We start from the raw sequence: 24,188 nt of genomic DNA, 5'->3' as shown, positions 1-24,188 counted from the left end.
AGTATTGGATTAAATGAAACGCAACAATGCAAACATTACTCTTTATTTTCTTCCACAGGGTTAACATTTTCACAGATTAATCAACATAACAAAATTAAGTCCACTTAAACTAATTCAACTGATAAATAGAAAAGACAGTACAAAAAAATTGGAGAACAAGTTAACATGATTGTGTTTTTTACAACTAGACTAAACTTATTTTTTGCAAACTCAGGTCCATGTCTTCTTTTATTTCAAGTCTGACTTTTCTTTTATTTCAAGTCTGACTTTTCACAGGTCCAATGGTGCATATCACAATAAATAAACGCATAGATCACTGAGAGACCTGTCAGTGTGTAGCTGTTGTTGAATTTGCAGTAATTTGCTCTCATTCTCAAATGATCTACCATCAAAAGCTTGTTTAATTGTGGACTTGATTGTAAATCACATATTAGCACTGAAATTGTATCTGTTCAAACAACAAGAATGGTGTTTAATCACAAACCCTGATATAGATTCTGTTAAAGCTCAGGACATGAACATCTCAAGTGAACATATTACTAGCTGCCAAGCATCAATACTTAAATGTGCTACTTTGTAACTCATGAGTAAATTAATAGCTAGTTTCAACTAGTTTATTAAGTTTATTAGAAATTCAAGTTAACTGGCAGAGCCACAGACACACAAGTATAAAGACAAGACAAATTAGTCTCTAAAAGTACATGCGGACAACACTGGGATCTTAAATTGAAGCAGCTCAAGTTCATTATCATGGTGATATAATTATGGCACAATTATACACACAATTTAGTTAACAAAGGATATGTTACTCATTTGCATTATCTCACAATTAATTGATGTCCTTAATACAGCTGGTGAAAAGGAGCACTGTATTCTCCATCCACCAAACTGCAAAAGGTCTTGAGCACATCCTCACAGAAATGTGCATTCATGGCAGTGTTTGTGGCTACAGCTAGCCACATCTAATGCAGTACTATGTTGTATTATTAAGTACCTACAGCAGTTTTAGTGATGCCTTTACATGTGGCTATTTTGAAATAAATCCCAATTCATCTGAGATCAGCTCCAACAACAACAACCCAAATGTAAGTAAAAAGTAACTTAAAAAAAAGATTCACATTTCTCACAATCTGATGACAATGTGAACTACCAATTTGCTTTAAATTGTAATTTCACTTACAATTGCTATACATATCATAATAACCTTGTAATTAATGACACAGAAATTCTGCTAATGATAAAATGTGTTTTTTGAGAAACTCAATTTTGAGCTGGCAGCAGATTTACAGTCGCAGGTTTAATCAGCCCTCACTAACAATCACTCAATTCAATGCTTAATTTGTAACTGTTAGTTACAATCAATATAGTCGACAAAAACAACAGGCACACTTTACAGCTGTGCTTTAAATCCAAGACAACTGCTCTGCTGTGACTGTCAGAGAGATGTTCAACAATACAGTAACTTTGGTGGCCGTAGTTATTGTTTACTAGATTGTATTATAAAGACATATTTGAATTTCTTTTAAATTCCCCCTCTATGTCCAAATACAGGTAAACATGTATCTTGTTTGTTGGAATGAACAGTTAATTCGACTTGATTATCTGACAACTTCACTTTGGTAAATTGGGAATGAATGCAGTTGCAGCTTCTGAGTTCACAATGTTCAAGGCGGCCTCGGTTTACACCTGACTTACAAAGTGAGAGCCATCATCTACAACCCAGTGTGCTTGAGTGTCATCTGCAGCTCTTTGAAGAGCCCTTCTTTGGATAACCTGAAAGTTAGCACAAAAAACAACAACAACAACAACAACAATACTTTAGTAGGATGCAAAAGCATCTGCAGCTTATTCTCATTCTTACAAGAAATACTGATGTTTTGGTGTATAGTTGTATATACACTGTCTTCTGTAGTATTATGAGTGTGTCATCCATATTCTGCTTTGACTTCTAACTTTTTAGGACTTCAAAGTAAAATTTGACATGACTTATACTTAAAACAAGTGAATAACAACGACCAACACACGATTTCGCTTACACTGGTATATTTAGCTGTTTGCAGTTATTGTATAGTCATATTTGGTTGTAACAAACAACTAAAACATTTCTGGTGCATCTAGCCAGAGTAACAGATATTTATATGTTATCTGAACGGTGTTAAAAATAAATCCACTGCAATAGTTAATAGTGCCTTTCAAAAGCAAATTATTACAATTAATAAAAACTTGCCGTTTGTATAATTAATATCAACTTAAAATATGAAATGTCCTTTTGGCACATACTAAAACAAATTAAAAACGACCTGTGTCTGACAAACATTTTGAAGAAACTTTATTCTGACAACAAACGTCCATCCGCACAGCAGACATCTCTATGACAATATCTTGATATAAGATACATGTACAATACTTCAGTTTTGTTCTGCTCCTGTCTTAAGTAGAGCAGAGTTGTTGCTTACATTTTACTTTTGAATAAAGTAATTTTAAACACCTATTTATCAGGTAAATCAATAAACCCCAAATAGCAGGCTTCAGCTCAAACAAGCCAATTTCCAAACTATTGCTAAATACAAAATGTAATATATTCTCAAGCCGCTTTTGCATGTAAAAAGCTGTGATTTCCAAATATTATTCATACATTAAACAGTCAGACACATTGTGAAAATGTCTGCTTACCTGTTCATGGTAATTCTGATTTTCGTGGAAGGTCGCCTCCCGAGTGGACATGTTTTTAACTCTGACTGCTCCCTGTCTGTCGAGAGAGCGAGACCTCGGGCATTTGAACTGACTCCGCCGGTGCCATGACTTAAGCTGTTCATTCACTACTTGTTGTGGGAGGCCACTGGAGCGGTACTGTGGATGGTCCCATTGAACCGGGGCGGGGGAGAGTCGGACCTGAGGGGGTAACGCCCTCTGTGCTCTTGGGTGGGGCACAGCAGTGTCTTTATAGTAATACTCATATCTGTTGGAAGGACAGGGAGCCTGCTGGGCGTAATAGCTCCGTGCCAAGTCCAGATCATTTTGGTAGACCATTTCCTCATTGTAATAGGCTTTGTGAAACCTGGGGCTGGACTGGTTCCTGGGATTAGGGTAAAAGCCAGTGCATGCGAAGGCTTGAGGTCCATAGCTGCCAACAGGGCCAGAATGCGCTGGTGCAGACTGATATTGTTTGGGCGTATCACAGGGCATCTCCTGACATGGTGAGCTGTTGTAAGATGTAAAAGAGTATTCAGAATTGCTCTCTTCAGAGTTAATGTGGTTTCCATATTCCACCACGGGAGGGAGAGTCTCTGGTAAAGTTATTGCATAATCTGTCAGTCGCCTTCTTGGACCTCTGGTGCGACCACGGTCCTTCTCAGATGAAGATTCAGGGGTGGATACTCTGTGTAAACAGCAGGTGCATTAGTATGGACACTTAGCAAACAAACTCACCTTTAAAAATATTTACATCTCAGTCAAAAAAAAATAATAATAATACGTGCAAAGGTCAATATCATGAATGCAATTTTTTTTTTGCGAACTAATGTTTTATGCATGCAATTTGAAGCTAATCACAGGTTCATGATAGTTGTGTTGCAGACATATAGTACTGTAGATATATTTGAGCTACCTGAGGGAGAGTTGTCTGTGCACTCGCATCTCTGGTGTGGAAGGTGTGCTGTTCGACTGAGAGCGGTTCAGCCTCAGATGGGACGCGAAGCAAGCCTCCAACGGTGGCAACGATTCACTTTTGGCTAGACTGCTGAACACACAAAATACAATACTTCACTTTTTTTTTTCTCAGTTTGTGTTTTTATGCATCAAACAAATCTTTAAATACTTTAGAAAACCCCCTGGTTTGCTTCATGATGACAGACATCAATGGCAGTAATACCAATTATTAAAAATGTAAAGCTAACTCACATGAATGAAGGAGAGTATAAAAGGGTTGTAACGTGGTCCATACTTTGCTATATTGCCTCTGACATCCTGTGGCATTAATCCATTACACTGACACACATAAATAAAACTATCAGAAGTTGGAGTTCTTATCACAGCAATCGACTCCTGAATTCTACCTCTGCGTCTAGGTGCCATTATGAATAAGTAGGATTTATTGTTCTGCATTAATTATTCACTGCAATCAAATAGTTTTTTCCCATCATTTCCAAAGAATAAATCCAGGCCCATTTCACTCAAGTGTGTGTATGTTACTAGTTGCCACACAATCAGCATTTCACGCAGTTTACTACAATCCAAGTAACACAAAACACACATTGCCCCCTCCCCCCCCCCATAGTACACACATAAATGAACAGGAAAGGAGTCATGATGAATAGTTTGTGTTACCTCGTCTTGCTGGAGGAGCGCGACTTCTTGCTCTTCTGGTAAGGTTGGTCAAGACTAGTCTCTGTCCACGGGGAGTGCTGGATCGGAGGAAGGTCACATACAGGGCTTGAGTTTAAACTCAGCATAGAGTCAAGAATCGGATGGGGAGACTGGCTTGGGGTCAACGGCAAGATTGGTGGAGCCACAGATGGAGACATGTAGGGGCCGTCGATGAAGGACTGCGAGGACACAGGAGGCTGGGGAGCATCGGCCTCTCCTTGGTCGGGGAGTCCAGAGGACAGCTGTGATGACTGACTTGTCACCTCTGGGGAGGGAATTTTTTTTAAATGATGAAGTGTATGATACCTGCAGACATTAATTTAATGTTGATACATGTTAATATACTCTATTTTAACATATTCCTTGAGAAAGCATATTTTATAAGGAGAAAACATGAGCACTAAAAGTGTTCATGATAAATGTTCACTGGAGTCTGCTCATATGTCCACATGTTTTATGGTTAACAGTTGTTCAGCTTTCAAACTACATAAAGTTGGTCTTGCTCCAACTCTTACCAACACTAGATTTGAAGCTAAATCTTACCTTCATCTTGCACTACAGAATCAGATAGAGAGCTGTCATCAGATGTTCCCAGATCTGAAAATCAGAAAAAGACACTTAGGTTCACATGTGAAGTATCAGATGATACATTTCTGAGTGACAATCAATTAACTCCTTGCACAGCTGATTAAATAAGGGATTTGATGGCAAACTATCTTCTAGTCTGGCCAAGCGCCTCTCACCGTGTTGTGAAATATTAAAAGCAGGGAGTGGTGATGACCGTCCGTGCTCCAGTCGTAGCTGAAAGGCCATCTCCTGCAGCCGTTTGAGTTTTTTCTCCTCTCTCTTGCACTGCCGTGAGCGGCTCTTTTTAACAGCCTTACTCAGATGATCCTCCTCGCGGAGCTGTCGCGCTGCCTCGTATATCTTCATCTGAAGTGCCAACTCAGCATCCACTACACTCAGTTGTGAGTCCTGTAAAATGGTGCAGTGACAAGAGAGAGAGACAACAGAATGACTCTCGAAACATTGCATGTCCTTGAGGTTAACATATTGTCTAAAAATGATGTTTCTACCTCTGCTCCTCGAGGGAAGCTTTGTTCGTCCAGTTTAAACGCAGCTCCAATACGTCTGCGAATATGCGGAGACTTCTCTCCTAGCAGCAGAGGGTAATCATCTGACAGCCGGCCCGTCAACTCCTAAAACACACAGAAAATATCAGAAATTCAAATGTCCACAAAGCAAGGTTTGAACGTGACAAAAGGGGTTTTTCTTCCCCGTAGGAAAGATCTAATAATTGGTCATTAAAATTAAGATTTGTTTTCAACGACTAATAAATCCTCCAGTTTAGTTGTGCGAATAAAAACACACACGTCTCCTCAGAGTTTATTTAAACTCATGGCAGATTAAAAATTATGTCATTCTGCTTTGACATGTTGAGGCATATAGGTTCATGGAATCTGTTGCACAATTCTGCATTTCCAGAGATTTCCTTTCACAACACATTCCTTCTCCCTGCGTCGAGCATCCGTGTCCAAACCAAAAGCAGAGCACAAATGCACACGGTTACCTATTTCATCAAAGAAGAGTCATAAAAACTGTTAGTTTGAGTCACTCCTAACCAGCCAACTTTGCAGACAGACAAACACACATGCACGACCAATGAGCTTATTTGTTCTTTTCTCACTAAGAGAAGGGAGAGGCATCATGACTCCCAGTAGTTCACCTGAGCATGTCCCAACAGGAGTACCCTGCCCCAGTGCTAACAGGAAAGAATGATCAGTCCTGGGATTTTACCCCGGAGAAACACCCAGAGGAATACTGTCCAGTTTCTAAATGATTCAGTGTGACCATTTTTAGTGTTTAGTCCATTTGTTAATTCCCAGTGCACAGAGACAAAAGGCAGATAATATTGTAAATGAATAGATGACTTCACAAAAGTTTCATGCTGGATTTGTATCCACTCTGTCATGGAAACATTGAAAAGGTGTTAGCCTACTAAACCACTAGGATATCTATTTAAAAGCTATGATACATATAACAAATGTAAACAATATCATAGTAGCCACATTGTAACGTCTAACTCCACAACTCAATATGTCTTAAAGGAAAGCGATGTTTGCATCACTACGGACAGGAGGAAAAAGTAAAAGACCTTTTGTTTCCCCTCACTGGACAGAGACTGGACATAGCCACTGTGGCATTAAGGCCATGTTGAAGCTAATGCAGAAAAAATGGAGAATTCATAAATTTGGTTCACTTTTTCACCAAAAAAATTACAAATCTGCTGGCCTAAAATCCCAAAACAAAACCACACAAGTGAAAAAACTAAACTGTCTGACTCAAACAACATTTTGAAATTCTTAGAGTGGACAGGGCTGAACACTTGTCACTTTGTTTACGTGCAGTAAAATGCGTCATCAGACATCCTGCACTAGACGACTCCACCTATTTATTCTTTTTAAAAAGGCGCTCGGTCACATGAAATATGGCAAGCACACGTTGTAACATCTGGCCCCATTAAGTAACACATAGTTAGATTGTTGTCTTTAGTACTAATACTAGATTTGAATGAGCTTAAATCATCATGATTATGTGGCTCTTTAGTTCTGTGAAACATTTTCTATGTATGCAGTTGTTTTTTTGAACGGTTGATTTTTATATTAATTCCACTTACAGCTTCTCGTATGCAGAGTTTCTTCAACTCCAGGAGGCAGAGCTTCAGTTGGTCTTGGAGAGCCTGGTGTTTGAGCTTCATGGCCCGTGTGTGTGTGGTCACATCCTTCGTATGCGTCATTGGGCTGTCAGAGCCTGCATAATGCAACCGGAAAGAAGCATATGGGTTATGTGACACCTTATCTACTCAACACTTGAGACCTTGGAGTAGGAAGAAATCAAAGTTAGAAATTAATAAGTAAAGTTGAATGGGTACAGCTAACGAACCGTGTGTAAATCCAATACGGAAGCCAAACACTAAATGCTCCCTTCTGCGAAGCTTGTCATGTTCAGTCTTTCTTGGCATCGTTACAGAAATATTGATTTAACTCAGCGGTCATTTTGGAGACCGACAGTTTTGGTGCGATTGAATTGCATTGTATTACATTGTGTTTTAGTAGTCTTTGGCAACTCTGTGAACATATGTAAATATTTAACCACAATGAAAACAAAGTAAATCACACGCCTACAGACCTTTTCAAACTTGACAACATTATCATTCTAAATGGGCCACTTTGTATTTCAATTCAATTCAGTTTATTTTATAAAGCCCAACATCACAAATTACAAATTTGCCTCAGAGGGCTTTACAATCAGTACACATGCGACATCCCTGTCCCAGGATCTCACATCGGATCAGGAAAAACTCCCAAGAAATTTCCTGTTCCATTGTTTGTTAGTCACATGAATAATGTGCCCGTCATCAAGCTCCCTACCATTATATGTCCTCAATGTTGATGGTGATCTTTCCCTGTTGCCTTGTTAGTATTATGGTGCCTTTACCATTGTGATACTGCTTCAGATTAACTCTCCACAACACAATGGCTACAGTCAACACAACGTACCTTTCCTCTTCATCGTTTTTTCTTTAGTGGCATGCAGAATGACTGGCAGGATCTTCGTAACTCTAAACAATGTGCAAGTGTTCAACTGGTGCCGTCTGTGGCCGTGGTGACTAATGACATTAAGATTAGTCTGAGAGCTGTGGGAGTGGCTTCAGGCAAAATGCATTGAGCACCACATACCTTGAGAGATTATTAACAGAATCCCAGCAGGTACTGACAAACATCTACGGTGCGACAGGAAAGAAGTGTGACAGCATCACAATAGGGCAAATAATTCCTCTTCCTAGAGTGACAATCCCCCTATTCTTTGGAGGTCGACAACTTTTCATTGTATGTGGTAAACATCACATGGTTCAATTAAGATGTAAGGAATCCCAGAAGCGACAGAATTAATCAGTGGACACGGCTGGGCGGAGCAACAACAAGACTGACAACATTTTTTGTTTACAAAAAGAAAGAATAATGTTGACAACCACATTTTGTGACGACTATGGATTGTCTTAGCTAAAGAATAAGAGCAACATATTCAAGTTGTAAACCTTCAGTCTATCAAATGTCAGAAAAGGGTGAAAATGCAAAAACAAAAATCACAACCCAACATCAAATATTCAAACTGCTTCTTTAACAGTCCAAAATGATAACCAGCTTTCAGCTTGACATGTTCAGGCTTTTAGCTTTAAAAAATAAATAAATGGTTATTCGACTTCACAAATGACTGTCGGTTAATTTTCTTCTAATTGATTAATAGATAGCTGTAATAGCTGTAATATTACCAACATGTTTAACCGGAAATGGGCAGAATTTCCTCCTGAATAAAATCCAGACTCAAAAGGGAAACCACCAAATTTACACATTGAAACTTGTTTACAGATCTTGGGAAGTTTAACGGCGAAAGTGAAAAAGTTTTGTAATGCCTTTTGTGGCAAGAGGGAGCCGAGTGAAATCTTATTCGAGGCAAATTGAGTTAGATCTGAAGACTTCCAGTATGATCATGAAGAAAAAAAAGTGATAACTCGCTTTCTTTACGTAAAAGAGTTGCTCTTGTTTTCAACTAGCTGGAACCACTAGTTAAACAAATGTGTTGTGTTCTGAAGTGGAGAGTTGATTTAAGAGAGTAGGCTACATCATTTTATTGAGATCTCCGTTTCCAAGATAATTATAGCAGAAGTTTCTAACTCAAAGTATTCTGCAATGATTGTGTTATTCTCTGAAAAGTAAGTAATTATGCTAAATACTGTGCGAAGCGCAAACGATTAAATAATTATCTTTAAATAAAACGGGCGAGTAGTATCAGGAGAAGATTAATGTTACCAACTGGTTTTCAATTTAACAGCAGGGAAGTGCAGAATAAGTAGGTCAATGTCAATTGTGGCATACTATACAATACAATTGTAGATATACAGTTTCCAACCTACGAAAGACAATCTGCAGTTTTACTCATTTCAGGTCTCATGATGATGTTGATTTTTAGGATTCAAGATGTAACGCAGTCAAACACCAAGCCTAGATGCAGTGAACTGCACTGATCATAAATGGTGTTTTAAAGAACATAGTTCGGGAAGGAAGGCCACGCCCCTTACTCAGCCAATCACTCGAGCCCTCGGTACTTAAACACGCCGAACCTCTTCACTCCCTATTCGTTTCTGCTCCGACTTCCCTCCCTCCCGACCCCGTTCCTGTCTTCCCATTTCGCTACGACAGGACTACAAGAACAACGGGGGACTCTGCACCGCCAGAGCTTCAGAAGAGACAACCCCCACCCACGAGTCCCCACCCCCGCCGTTCCCTCTAACCCCCAGACGCCAGCAGTCTCCAATCGCACCCCTCCAACCAGCTCCTCACGACCCTTCTACCCTTCTCGTTCCGGACATAATCATCCCTTCATTCATTTCACAATAAACCAACTGTAAACCCGTATCACCTTTGCCGTGGTCTTCATTGAGTACTTCTGCAAGCTGTTATAACCTGAGGCTAAATTAATGGAGAAACAGGCATGAATGGGCTTTCCTTGTTTTTTTAATGTTTTAAAAATGCTATCAGTGATACTTAAAAATGTTTTACCTGAATGAAGGATGATGCCGCTGTCAGTGTCACTGATCTCTCCGTTGCCCTCCATGTCCGTGGATCGACCCGTTGCTCTTCTTCAGTGGATGACGTTGAAGCTCATCATTTCCTGTAATGTAATAATTCAACTTTAGCATCCATCCCAATGTTCAGGGTTTTTCAAGCATACATCAAACTGATTATCCCAAAAGTCATGGATTCTTTGTGGCAAGGTCTTAAAAATGTACACAATTCTGAATGGATGTTATAGATGAGATAGATAGATATATACTTTTATTAATCCCCAAGGAGAAATTAGTTCTCTGCATTTAACCCATCCTTAGTTATTAAGGAGCAGTGGGCTGCAGTGATGCGCCCGGGAAGCAACTGGGGGTTCAGTGCCTTGCTCAAGGACACTTCGACTTGCAACTAATGGGGAGAGCCGGGATCGAACCGACAACCTTGGGGTTGCAGGACGACCCCCTTACCTCACTGAGCTACAGCCGCCCCCAAATAGTTATACTATGGTTAAGGCAAGAGAGAAATGATATCAAGAAACAAGAACATTGTACTGAGCGAGGATTGAACCGGGTATCCTGTGGTTACCAAACGACCACTCCCCCCATGAGCTATGCGTATAAACTGTATATCCCCATGAATATAACCGTCTACATGATTCGCACCTTCTTTTTCGTTTGTTTCCTCTCTCTCATATTTTACGGTGATACATTATCAGCTAGACCTCTTCATTTTCTAAAAACACGGTAGCAGCTAAGTGGTTTGTTACGTTAAGTTAAGTTACCAAATCTTGCAACCTGGTGATTGAGTGATTCAGGTGTGACTTGCCTTCGTGGCCCTACAGTCAGGTGCAGTCATAGTCTCCCACAGCATGAGTAGTCCACTGTACTGCTGCCAAGTCTAGGGTGTGTGACTGTTTGCATGTCTCTGATGTCATATGATCACCATTATCTCATTCCTTTAGATAAGAGCCGCAGGAAGCCTGAGGCATATATTCAGCTGGTGTAAAATAATAACTGTGAAACTCGTTGGTTAAATTATTAACCAAGAGGTTTCAGGAATGTGGCGCTGGTTTCATCCCAACACGCCAGGGGTAAGAAGCTTCCAAGCAGTCACTGTTTTAGGAACAACTACAAGAGGTGAAGTCAAGAGAAAACTACAAGAGTTGTTTCTTTTACATGTTAGTCTGTCTTATTGGTGATCTATGTTATCCTGAACGTGACGCCTGCCCCAAACAGCTCACATGATTGTGACTGGATCAGATAATTGGCTGCTGTGTTTGCTAAATTAAGGCTGAACAGCTGATGTACAACACGTAAATAACACAACCGACGACGCTGAATGTCGTGCCGTTTCAGTTTAAAACATAAATGTGCTACATTTGCAAAAATGCTCTTCTACAATTGTTGGTATCCAATTGTACTTTTAACAAATAAATTATAAATCACTTCGACTAAAAAGAAAATGTGACCATTCTTTTCTATTTGGTAGGTATTGACTGCATATCTACACACTATAAAACAAGAGGCAGCAGTTAGTGTTTGAGGATCACATAGCGAATCAATTTGACCACAGAAATAATATAAAAAGGTACGGAAATAAATTCAGAAATATAATTTATAGACAGACACACAGAGTCCATGATGCGATTTCAAATAGCTTTTTTTATCCAACCAAAAGTCCAAAATCCGAAGATAGTTAATTTAAGATGGAGAAAAGCAGCAAGTCATTACACAACTAGAACGGGCACTCGGTAGAGCGCATACCTTCGCATATCACAAGATTGGGCATTGAATTATGAACATTGTGGCATTAGTTGCATGCCAATTGGATAAAAATTGACTATGGTAAAAAGAAGATTTTCAACCTTTGACCCGATCGATCCCAAAATCTAATCAAATGGTCCCCGGATAATAACCAATCATCCCACCAAATTTAATGCAAATACAAATAAATAAATAAATAAATACACGGCGATCAAAACATAACCTTCCGCATTTTCAATGTGAAGGTAATTAAGTAATTACATCCATTAATATAGACACAGACAAGCTGTACTTCAAAAGCTGGGTTGTCCCATCATACATCTTAGGAGTGTTTTGAGATTTCAGATTCCACCTCACCAGTTCAATGCGTGCTAATTACTGAAATCCCCTGAAAAAGCAGCAGTTTCCTCCTTCCACTGCAGAAGGATGGACGAAACTGGAACTACTTAAGTAGTTTCATGTACTGCATGTACAGTATCTTGTCTTCAAAACAGAAACAAAGAACGGTTGATAGTCAAACTAATCTGGAACATTTATCTCATGAAATGATTTGTTGGACATATTTAATCGAAAACAAACATTTCTGTTGTGCATTATATTTACAAAGTGGGAACACAAAACACACACACATCCAAAACACAGGTCAGGAGTTGTCCTTACCCTGACGGTACAAAACACTACCTGGAGGCATTTGTTAAAGTCAAGAGTCAGTGTGCGAACCATAGAAAGATCACACCACCCTGTCATCATTGGTAAAAGCATGAATATCGCTATATGAAATATTAACCCAACAATACCTGCCAGATGTTAAAAAAAACGACTTACTTGATAAGAAACTTAAAAAACAGTAAATATCCAAAGAGTGGAAACGTTCACTCGGAATTCCCGACTGAGATGTAAATGCAGAAAACCTGAGCTGTGTGGAGTCTGGACAGGAATGAGGGACTCGCCCACGAAGAAAGCGCTGCCTGGTGAAGAGGAGTGGCCACATACTGAGGGCTGAACACTTGAGTCAGTATCAAATAACTCAGCGCTCCTGTCTGAGCTTGAAACTGTGTCAACAACAATGACAAAGACACTAAGAGATTACCCTTTACCTCACCCCCTTATCAGCGTCCTAATAGACTGTTGATGGCAATCTGTCCTGAAACGTGTGTCCCTTTACAAAAGGCACTATTACTATTAAAAGTAGACACTGTATGACAAAGATAGGGGGCCAAGGAGAAACCAATGAGCAACAGCACATACGTAATTGGTCGGTTTTAACAGGTGAACCAATTTGTCAATTATTCAATGTTGATCGTCAGAAAAATATAGAGAAAATTAGCTGATTTCATTATCTCAAAGATTAAGATGTTTTGCTTTTTTTAACATGTTGTATGAGGGAAAATTGGATATATGTCATTTTTTATTGACCATATTTTGACATTTTATGGACCAAACAATTAATCCACTCTTACAATTTTTTTTGACAGATTAACCAATGATGACAACTATATTAATTAGTAACAAGCAGCAGTGTCTTGTTCAACTGTTGGAAAAACCCCAGTGTCAAAAGCCAAAAATCATGCTTTGATCAATGGAAATATATGACTCTAAAACAGATAACTGATGATTGTTGATGACTCTGACTCTTCACCTCATCGGTTTTCTTACAATAAACTGTGTCAGTGTCAAAGTTCAGCTCTGCACCTACAAAGATCAAATATCTTTATACTACCATCTCTGGGATGTTCAAAGGGCGAGTACAACTTTCAAATGTACTATCTCAGATTTGCAAATAGTCTTCTTAACGTCAACACTTCTCTCCTTACTTCCAGGCTACCAATGCATAGGCTCTTTTGTGGCCTGCCTGTGTCTGCCTCGACTAAAAAGAGGAAATCGCACGGTGGTGGGACAGTATGCATGATTTACTGGGTCCAAGAGGCAGCACCTGCTCTCAAACTGCATGGCTCACATTCATTCTGAATCTCCATATTCGTTTTGACTTTCCAGGAATGTTGGTGCACAGACACGCTGAGAAAAGGTCCAGCAATTCCCAGACACTTAAGCATCAGATCTCAAATGACATGGCACCGAGGAAGCAGCAGCCACAGCGACAAAGCAGCAGATATTCGGTTCAGTGACTTGTATGGTAGATCAAATAAACAGGCAGCATACCAAGTTTGATAATCTAAAATCAGATATAGAGGAAGTGAAGTCATGCAAATAAATAATAATATCTCCTGTTCATGGGAAACTACAGTTACAAGGTTATACCAACACAAATAACAATATAATTGTATTTGTGACACTTTGGAGTTGGCAAGAAACCAGTTTCATCACAACTTTCAATAATGTGCAGTTAAGACCATCATGCTGGTTAAATATCTCCCTAAAACACGAGTGTGTAACACAGCCACTCGTCCTGTGCTGAAGTCGCCTGTTGGTGGATGTCACGGGTAGTTTATATAAACCAGAGGTCCCCACCAGAGAGATAGATATATAGATAGATAGCTTTGTGTAGGCAACACTGCAGCTGGCCAAACACATTCTTTAAATATTCCTTTATATGTGTAGGACTAGACTACTGCTGCCAGTGTGTTGAGCCATCAGCTGCCAGGGATCACACATCCCCCCCCCCCCCTCAGTATATTGCAGCTTGGCTCAACTGCTAATAGAAATTGCGCTGTATGGATGCCTAGATCAAGGTGGTGTCATAAAAGGGTTCAATAAAGTTACACTACTTCACCACAAATCCTAAATCTTTGAAAAGTCAAACAAAGCCATTCTTGTAGCTGCTGCTGCTGGTCCCCCCCCCCCCCCCCACACACACACACACACACCTCTCTGTGCCTTGAACCAGCTTTGGGTTTTATGTTGCCTAAAGGCTTTAATTGCCTATAATAAAGACGTGGAAAAAAATACCACATGTATATTAAATGAGCAAGCGTGCCGAGGTGGCGTGTCTGATGTGGATGACTGAATTAGAAGTGTGTGCGCCTCCATGCTAATTAAGGTCTATTCTAAACTGTGGCCAAGCACGAGACTGCGAACACTGGAACAAGCGTAAACACATCAACACCGCCACGCGCAGAGGAGCCACGTCCAAAGTTTAACCTCGCATATTGATCATGTTTATCCCTGTACACGTTTAGGCTTTTTACACTTGAATTTAATATACAATAATATGGACTCAAACAAAGTTTGGGTACACAGCTTGAGTTTTTAATGACTGTCCCACCAGCAGGTCACGGAGGTTTAAAGGGTTAAGCCACCTCTCGGCTCCTGGTCAAAGCTCAGGAATGTGAAGCGAGGGGAAACGTTTCAATGCACAGCAATCACTAAATAACTTAAATGACTGCTCTGTAGGACACTTTTTATCGCGATTCCAGTAAAACATTATCATTATGTTTCTAATGGGTCTCCTAGAACCATTTTGTAAAAGATGTATCAACTTGATGAGGTCGGTACACTATCAACCCGTTATGATGTCGCACTAAGTTGAATGAAATTGTTCTTCTCAGTTATGTTGTGTTGATGCTGTGCGTTTCTGTTTGAAGAGGATGTCACGAATGTATAGCTTCTCTGGTGTGCTTCTCTTCTACACAACATTTAGACACATACAAAAGTGAAGGGGCTGTCCATGACTTACTCTATGAAGAAAGTATGAAAGATGGAGATAAACTCATTGGTGTACATGCACATACATTAATACAATCAAATGGTACAACAAGCTTCAGAGTTTAACGAAGTGTCAAGTTACGGGAGAGAAAACTATCTTCGGCATCTATTGATCTGTTCCATCACCGCTGACTCAGCTTCAATCAGCGGCTCCGGGCCTCGTCTTGAAAGAATTTCTCAAAGTTTACAAACTCGCTCAGTTGTGAGCTTTTGCAAACGACACGCCACCAACATAAGATCACTTGTTTTCAAAGCGAAAATGAGTTCACTGACTTTCCTGTATGACGCATTCAGGAGACAGAGCTCGTCCCCGTGTGTTGCTCTTACCTTAGTAACGTTAGCTCGCTAGCATCGTGTCTCCTCTGTATCAACGCAAACTGCATCGGGCTCCCACATTGAGCTGGAGGTATACTTCTATGTACACTGAGAAACGAGCTCAGGGAACCAACGCGGAGTCCTCAAGGATAGTCTATGTGGTCTAAAAGACGGGATACATTATAACGCAAACATTAAAATAGCAAGTTACTCCCCAAACGAAACTTTTGTTGCAGAGGCGAAGTAAATCAATGCTGTGCTGCCTCCACGTGCGGTCGAAAACACGACCAACATAACAACATCAGGTTTTTACCATGGTAACTGTGTTTCCGACACCAGACGTATACAAATACACGTGTATCAATTGAGGTTATTGAGATCAATAATTGTATGTCATTTTGATTTAGAAACCATTCGTTATGTTTATTAAATCAATGAATTAACGTATCACTTAAGGATCGGTCGTTGTTGTAATCTTCCACTCTGTTTTAAATGCTAACAATGTGTGAGTTTATTTATAGCATAACAAAATATTCACTTAACAAAAATACTCCCTCGATTGTTCAAGTTGCTATTATTGCGTTTAGTGGCCCTAGTAAGGGCCTCAAGTTACATTTACCACTATAGTCTTAGAAATCACGAACTTAAAATGGGCTCGTGAACGCCGCATGGGTCATCTACTTGTGTGGGCGGTTTGTGGCATTAACCCCCGTTTCATGGTTATTTCGCGGATTTGACACTTAATCATTTCAAACGTGACCAACGTTATGTATTTTATAACCGAGTAATACCACATGTGTTATAAATTAAACTTTAATAACTTCAATTGGCATGATCTTATTTTAGTTTAAGTCACTAGAGGGCCCCAGTGTGTTATATAGAAGTAAACATTTGTTAGCAACCAACAGGTACATCACATGTTTTATGTGACCCAACACCTCTTCTGATACTGTTAGCTTATTTTCTGTGAGATTATTTTCTGAGACTTTTATACTGAAACGTATTATATTTTGCATTAGTGTCTGCTGGTCTCTCAAACCCACTAATCAGCAGGAATCCACAGGTAAAGAACATTGTTGATTTAACACTTACTTGAAAACTACACAACGGTATCTCACTTTGACGAAATACATTCTCAATAATATTATTAAATTCTACTCCTACTTGTCCACTAACATGGCAATGGATACAACAGTTCTTCTTCAAAACTTCTTTGAGTTAAACCTTAGAAAGTATTCCTTAGTTAACACAATCATCATAAATCAATTAGAAAGAGCATAGCCATTTAGATGGACTACTTGATATTTGCTTTGCCGAACCATTTTTTACAGCATGTGACTGACGAGCTACACACTTCGCATTTACTCATGCAGACCTGAAATAGTAATTTACCCCCATGACATGAAAATCTACTTTTGTGCATTACAAACCATCAACAATCTATGTCCAAAGACTCTTGCTGTGGAAATCAATATTTCACGACAAATATAATAAGCAATGTTGTCTTAATGTCTGTGATCTTGGAAACTAATTAAACTGATTATAACTATTTTAAATTCATGATACAATTATTTCTTCTGGTATGTCGGCACATCATTTTTGCATTTTAATGGATTTCTTAACTGCAATAATCTTTTTTTGGAAAACTCTGTTCACCCATTTATGGCACTTGTGTCCAGATTAAGTATCAGTACAAACCAAGGGCTCTTTTGTCTCTATATATTAAATCCTATAAGAGAGACCCAGTCAGAGGCACTGAAACCATTCGAGAACAAGACTTCCTCAGTTCAAACGTCGTCAGCTGTCAGATTTGCTCAGGACAGGCAGAGAGTAATACAAATTAATTAAATAATTAATATATATATAATATTGTATGACACTATTATCAATCATCATACCAGTGCATTTCTATTTCCTATGAATTAAACTTTTAATTTGTAAAAGGAAAGAGGTGTTATTTCTTCTTCGTATAGAAGATGCATAGTCTGGCCAAAGAAATATCATCCAGATAAAAATATATCCTAGCCTAAAAAAGTGTTTGATATAAATTAATAATTGAAACATATCTGTAGGCACCTTATGAATCTGTGGGCTACTTTCCTTTATCCACTTGAAGCTTATGATTCAACAGTTAGAATACTCATTTGTGAAGTTGAAGGCAAGTTCACATATAGAGCTGCATTTACGTTTTGTAATGAGAGGCTGATAACCACTGAAAGGAGAGCTGCAACAGCGCTGTGAGAACATTACCAGATTGTCGTCTCATAGATTACAAACATTTACAGAAACTGGCCCACTGGAAAATACTGATAAGACTGAGTGCCAGGGTCACACCTTTCATTTAGCGTGTACCAAACTGGCAGAATAAGTCATTCAGTTAATTAAAAGGTTTCTATTCTTAACAACCATTCTTTCTTATTTATTTTATTTATTACTCAATAATTCCTAAATTGAGATGTTTCTTTTATGGAGATATTAAAAGTGTCTATATTTAAAATAAACATATTAAGATGAGATACATGTTCATCTTTACTACTTTAGAAAATGTTTCGATTGCTTTCAATCCACTTGACCTTTAACATTATTATTAATAATATAAAATGTTTGCCACACAACGCAACAGTTAACCTCTCGTCATAAATGAAAGCTTATCAGTATTGCGTGGATAAATCAATTAGGTTCAAAACAAAAATAGGATTGTATTTAATCTTGGTTTAGCATTCCAGATCTATTCAGATAACAGCTGTGATCTATTACTGTCACAAGGCTGATGGTTTGAGTCCAATCCCTCGTGTCTGCATGACTATGTGTTCATGAGCAATTCACTTATCCACAGTGCCTCGAGCACTGAACATCAGTGTGTGTATGTGTGTGTGTGTGTGTGTGAAGCTTGTGAACTGCTCTTTTCACAAGTTAACGGTGCTATCTATTAACATGTTCTAATGTACAATAAACACAAACAAACCCTCAACAGTTAGAATAAAGTATACATTTAGTCATCAATGTAAAACAAAGCTGGAAACAGATGCTTCTAAACGTAAAATGTTATCTAATGGAAAAAGAGAAGAAAGAAAATGCAAAGTACTAATAGTATATATATATATATACATATATATACACATATATATATATATGTATATACATATATATGAACACTTTACATGACCCCTTTACCTATATTTTTGTTCGTATTCATATGAATTTACTACATTGTGGTTTACAATGTGTCTAAATATTTTGTAGTTACTGTACACTTGTTTACCACAAATTTATATTTCATATAAATGTATTTTATCCCAATATTTTATCTTCTCCATTATTTTATTTCTTAGATTCTAATTATTTACTTTATTGTTGGAGGGAGCCTGAGATTTATGATTTTCATTTAAAACAACATTTCTCTGTAATCGTTGTGCACGACAATAAAGAACGTAAACTTTAACTGTAAGATAATTACCATTGTCTCACACATTGCTAGAACAGATCCTGTTCTGTACAGTTTTGACTGTTCATGTATGATCATTCTTTAGACAACAGTAAAATACTGATCGCTCTACACTTCTTGTGTTTGTCTCATACACATTGCCGTTATTGGTGATGGTGTTGAAACAGTTTTGTGAGAAAAGCTGTTCAATGTACTTTATCTGAAACAACTTTTTCTTCTAAGTAGGAGAGGGGGAATTCCTGAGTGCCTGCACCCACAACTTGGCACCGCTTCTTATATCTAAAACTACAAATATATGACTGAAAAATAAATGGGCACACATGAACATTTGAAGATATCTGACATTCGCTATCACAAACACATTTATGAATACATTTGATTTCTAATAAGTTAGTTTAAACAGTGCCTCATGCCTCTCTGCCTCCATCTGCAGTCCATTCCTACTACCAACTATTCATACACCCTGTCATCTTCATTGGATACAATCTATTGTCATTGCACAGATACACAGGCAACGCAATGTATTCTCTGCATTTAACCCATCCTTAGTTATTAAGGAGCAGTGGGCTGTAGTGACGCACCCGGGGAGCAACTGGGGGTTCAGTGACTTGCTCATGGACACTTCGACTTGCAACTAATGGGGAGAGCGGGGATCGAACCGACGACCTTGGGGTTGCAGGACGACCCCCTTACCGCTCAGTGGGGTAAGACTGTGTTATTACTCTGTAATGTTTCCTTCTGTACACATGACATCTATTGCTTCTGTCCATCCGGGGAAAGGGTTCCTCCTCTGTTGCTCTCCTGAAGGTTTTTCCCTTTTTATAATAACATTCAATTTTATATTGCGCTTTTCTAAATACCCAAAGTCGCTTTACAGTCCAGAGTCCAGTAGTCATACACACACAGTCATACCGGTGGTGGTAAGCTACATCAGGAGCCACAGCTGCCCTGGGGTAGACTGATGGGTTTTTCCCTGTGAAAGGGTTTTTTGGGAGTTTTTCCTGATCCGATGTGAGGTTCTGGGACAGGGATGTCTATGTGTACAGATTGTAAAGTCGCTGAGGCAAATTTGTAATTTGTGAGAATGGGCTATATAAAATAAACTGAATTGAATTGGATATTGCTTTGATTTGACTTGTAGACCCCAGAGAAAGATATATCATATTTAAGCTCTCTCCTTCTTTTTTCCTTTGCCTGTCTGTTACAACTTCCTCTGTGTTCTATCACTGTGATTTAGCTGGGACAAAATGACTGATTGTTTTTATTTATCGAATGGAATGAAAACATTTCACAGTTTGAAACTTGATGAGCAATATTGTGCACTGCTTCATAAAAGCATGTACGCTTTTGAGATTCTAAATATTTTTGTAGCAGTTTAAAAAAAACGTATATATTTCCCAATACAGAGTGTGTATATGTGTGTGCATGTGGTATACTATACTAATATAGATATTTACCCACATGAATTGTCACATCTGCCTTATGGATATATTCCTGAATGATCTACCACATATGATGGCTCTCGTATCAGATGGTGTGTTAGTTGTGTGTGACCAGTAGGGGGCAGGTACGATTTACTTGTGTTTTATATCTGCCGACCTCTTGCCTGTGTTCTGAAGCAAATTTCACTGATCTTCTGCAAAAGAAAAATGTTTGCTTCTCTGAGAATTTCTTTCTCCTTTGTGAAAATATTCTTCTAAACAGAAGAAGCAGTCAGAGTTACATATTGTTGTCAAGTCAATTTACAAATGATGAATTTCATGGTGATTTACTCCACCAATCCTTTCATTCAATATTCAAACCAAAGCTTTTGAGTTGCTGTGTACCCATATATTCAACACATTTAGCAAATGCTGTAATGTGCAGGCTCACAGCCCACTTACAATTCGTATAGCTCCTTTATTGTGTGCTATACGCAGAGGTGTTTGTGTTATTGTGAAGAAAGAAAGTGGCCTTAATGGATCACTTTGGACTTCATCATGACAAAGTTGATACTGATACCATTTAATGTATCTGTAAGATATATCAATCATTAATATTAATGTTGAGAATTTCATCTTCAGTCCCGATGGGAACTCACAATTATAACACACACACCGACAGAACGTCCCTAAACAAACAGGTCAGGACAGTTAATATGGGATTAAATACAGGAATAATTGCTATCACTTTAAATATGCTCATATAAACCAGAGTCCATGTCAAATGTCTTTTTAAACAGCATTTACTTGTCATTGAGCGCTGACACATAACTATAGTCTTTATTGAAACAAACTGGATGTACACTGCTCTGTTCTTGTATTTACAACCCTTCACCAGTCTTTCATTAATTGAACTGGTTTGTTTACACGTCCACTTTATTACTGACCGTGTGCAGAGGCCAGTCTCAGCATTGTTTAAGCAGTGAATCACTGAGCAAGTGTGAGTGTAGCCAATAGTTAGATATCATATCACTTTATGTTGTGCATAATGATTCAGGGATTATTTATCTACCTGATATGCAACTCGATATGACATAATAATCTGTTTCTCCATGACATAATAATCTATTGTTATTTGTGTCTATTCTTTACACAAAACATGACTTGTATGGAGGGGGATCCCTACTCTGTTGTTTTTCCTTAAGTGTATCCCTTTTTCTTTTTCAAAGAAAGTGTTTTCTTATATAAAGTGACGGTAACATGCTGTAGATATTAGAAAGCCCTTGTGGGCAAATTTGGGAGGGTCATAGAAAGAAACCTGACCATCCCACTGCCATGTAGCTGTGACCTGGAAAGAACCAAGATTGGGGAAATGTGTTTCATGCTTGATAGACATGCTGCAGCTTCTTGTGTTCTGAGGCAGCAGACAATGTTAGTGGTAATATGATGTGGAGATAAAGCGGTTTATCTTAATCAGCTAAAAGAAACATAGTGTAAAAACCCATAACCAACATGGAAACAATCCGTTGCAACCTGACACTGCTGGACACTGTATCAGCAGCTCATCTTCATCAAATACTGCAATGTCGTCAGTCTGGATTCAACCTGCAGCCCGTTGCTTCTATCTCGGTGATACACGCGAAAGATAACAGAGATTGACAGGACAGAGGAGTCTTTGGCAGCCATTGTTACAGAGAAGGAAACTGTCTGTACGACTGCCTTCTCAAGGCAGAATAGACTCAGGCGAAATTAACTCCTTGGTCCGTCTTGCAGCTGTTGTGCTGTGGAAGGGAGGAGCAGAGGGGTTGGAGGACAGGCCCCACTTACAACAGGCCAAAGAACGCTTCATTGTTCTGCTGGAGAGTTTCAGTTAAGAAAGCACAGCGAATGAATGACCTCTTTAAAGGATCTCGGCTCCACTTTCTAACATTGTGCGTTATTCAAACACTCCTTTTACTTTGTAGTGTCAAGGTGATGTGTGGATAGACTCATCACGGCAGAAAATCCTGTCAGTCCCGCATTGTTCGGTTTGACGTCGTTCTCCCTCATGCTCAGCTGTACCTTTTTTCCTTTAAAAAGTTTTAATTATATCTTCTGCATTCTTGCTGCTCTGTCAGTGGAACGCTACATTCCTCTCCTGGAATAAGTGCTGTCTCACTCCAATTGAGCAGAGTAAATGTGAGAGCCAGTGAATGGAGCAGCCTCAATAGGAGAAAATAAACAATTGCATTGGTCCATGGGTGCAGCGGGGGAGAGCGGATGAGAGGAAGGGAGAAAGGCCTTCCTAACGTGCTAAGATTCCCATGGATACGTAGTCCTTTTTCTGTTGAGAGGAGGATCTCGTAAAGTACTTCAACAGTGGATGATTTCTCTTTTTCTTTTGCTCTGTTTTTATTTGAGGAGATAAAGGGTGGTATGCGTCGGGATGATTGTTAGACATAGGGGGAGGTCACATGCACACATGTGCACACACACACACACACACACACACCCACAAACACACACACACACACATGCACACCTACACACTTACAATTTGCTCCTCACTTGTTGAGTGCTAAGTTTGAGAAAAGGAGTCTATTGTGAAAGGTGTGAAAGGTTCTGGGTTTTAGCTGTTTAACTCAATCAAAAGTTCTTTCAACACAAAGGATTGCACAGCCTAAGTCCTTGTGTCATTTTAAGTGATGATGGGCTTATAACTGTTCCCTTTTGTTTGAAAACTTCACGATCCACTTTTCACATCCTCCACACGATACAAGATATTTACAGAACATGGTCACAGGTTGCACCTATAAAAAAATACCAATTTGAGAATAACAACTGTATTCCTCTGTCACTTTGCTTAACCACACATGCTAGCTAACATGGGGCCACAATTGTTATGTGTTTGGCCCTCCGTTACCGCTGCGTTTAAGTACATTTTCAAGATGATATCCAGGTTTTGTTACATTGTTATTCACATATTGATCGGTGGTGGCGACCATGTTATTAAGTGGTTGCCGAGACTTCAGTAGAGTTTGTGAACTGGTTGCTAAGATCTTTGGTGGGGTTGCTAGGATTTCACGAGGTGGTTACTCAGGCTGTGTCCTGTGTCACTCCCTTGCTCCCTCATTCACTTTTCACTATGTAATAGTTGACTCAATAGTGAGCAGGACATTGAGAGTTAGGGCTCATACTTATCCCCTCTATTTGCATCATAACTGACAGTCATGCATTGTCATTTTCCTAAATTTTGGAGTGGCCGGTTAATCTCTTAACTAAATGATACTGTTTTTAATTCCCTAGAATCTTGCGCTACACGAGCAATAGCAGTGATTGCCATATATCATGGTGATAACATTTTGGACATTTTACCAATAACTTTTATAGCATATCTAGATCTGGCCCCAAAATATGTAAAAGAAATGTTGACCCCCTACGAGCCAGCTCACCGCCTTAGATCCTCAAGTAGGGCACTTCTGTTCCAAAGTCAAAGCCAAAAAACTATAAGTGACCCAGCTTTAGCAAGTTATCAATGAAAAAATGTAAACCACTACTTAAAACCCATTTTTAGAGACTGGCTTTCATGTGATGCCATCGTTTTACTTCACTA

The 24,188-nt window shown here is 39.0% G+C and overlaps 1 protein-coding gene across 4 annotated transcripts; it reads right to left on the bottom strand.

The window, feature by feature from the left end:
* Nucleotides 1–27: 27 nt before the first annotated feature.
* On the bottom strand, nucleotides 28–15,945 carry inavab (innate immunity activator b). 4 transcript variants are annotated; one of them, XM_056437178.1, is made up of 10 exons: nucleotides 15,743–15,945; nucleotides 9,987–10,098; nucleotides 7,043–7,176; nucleotides 5,442–5,564; nucleotides 5,109–5,340; nucleotides 4,909–4,962; nucleotides 4,327–4,630; nucleotides 3,608–3,739; nucleotides 2,674–3,379; nucleotides 28–1,773 (listed from the first exon to the last, which is right to left on the bottom strand). In XM_056437178.1, the coding sequence occupies exons 2-10, from the start codon at nucleotides 10,039–10,041 to the stop codon at nucleotides 1,681–1,683; spliced, it is 1,833 nt and encodes a 610-aa protein (XP_056293153.1). In that variant the 5' UTR covers nucleotides 10,042–10,098; nucleotides 15,743–15,945; the 3' UTR covers nucleotides 28–1,680. The 4 variants fall into 4 exon arrangements, with proteins under 4 accessions (XP_056293153.1, XP_056293152.1, XP_056293154.1 ...); XM_056437177.1 differs by lacking the exon at nucleotides 15,743–15,945 and adding an exon at nucleotides 12,578–12,663; XM_056437179.1 differs by lacking the exon at nucleotides 15,743–15,945 and adding an exon at nucleotides 12,578–12,663 and having other exon boundaries at nucleotides 3,608–3,736.
* Nucleotides 15,946–24,188: the final 8,243 nt, after the last annotated feature.

The sequence above is a fragment of the Pseudoliparis swirei genome, chromosome 18, assembly GCF_029220125.1.
Source record: "Pseudoliparis swirei isolate HS2019 ecotype Mariana Trench chromosome 18, NWPU_hadal_v1, whole genome shotgun sequence".
Lineage (NCBI taxonomy): Eukaryota > Metazoa > Chordata > Actinopteri > Perciformes > Liparidae > Pseudoliparis > Pseudoliparis swirei.
The sequence above is the reverse complement of the archived record's forward strand: the minus strand, read 5'-3'. Positions and strand labels throughout refer to the sequence as shown.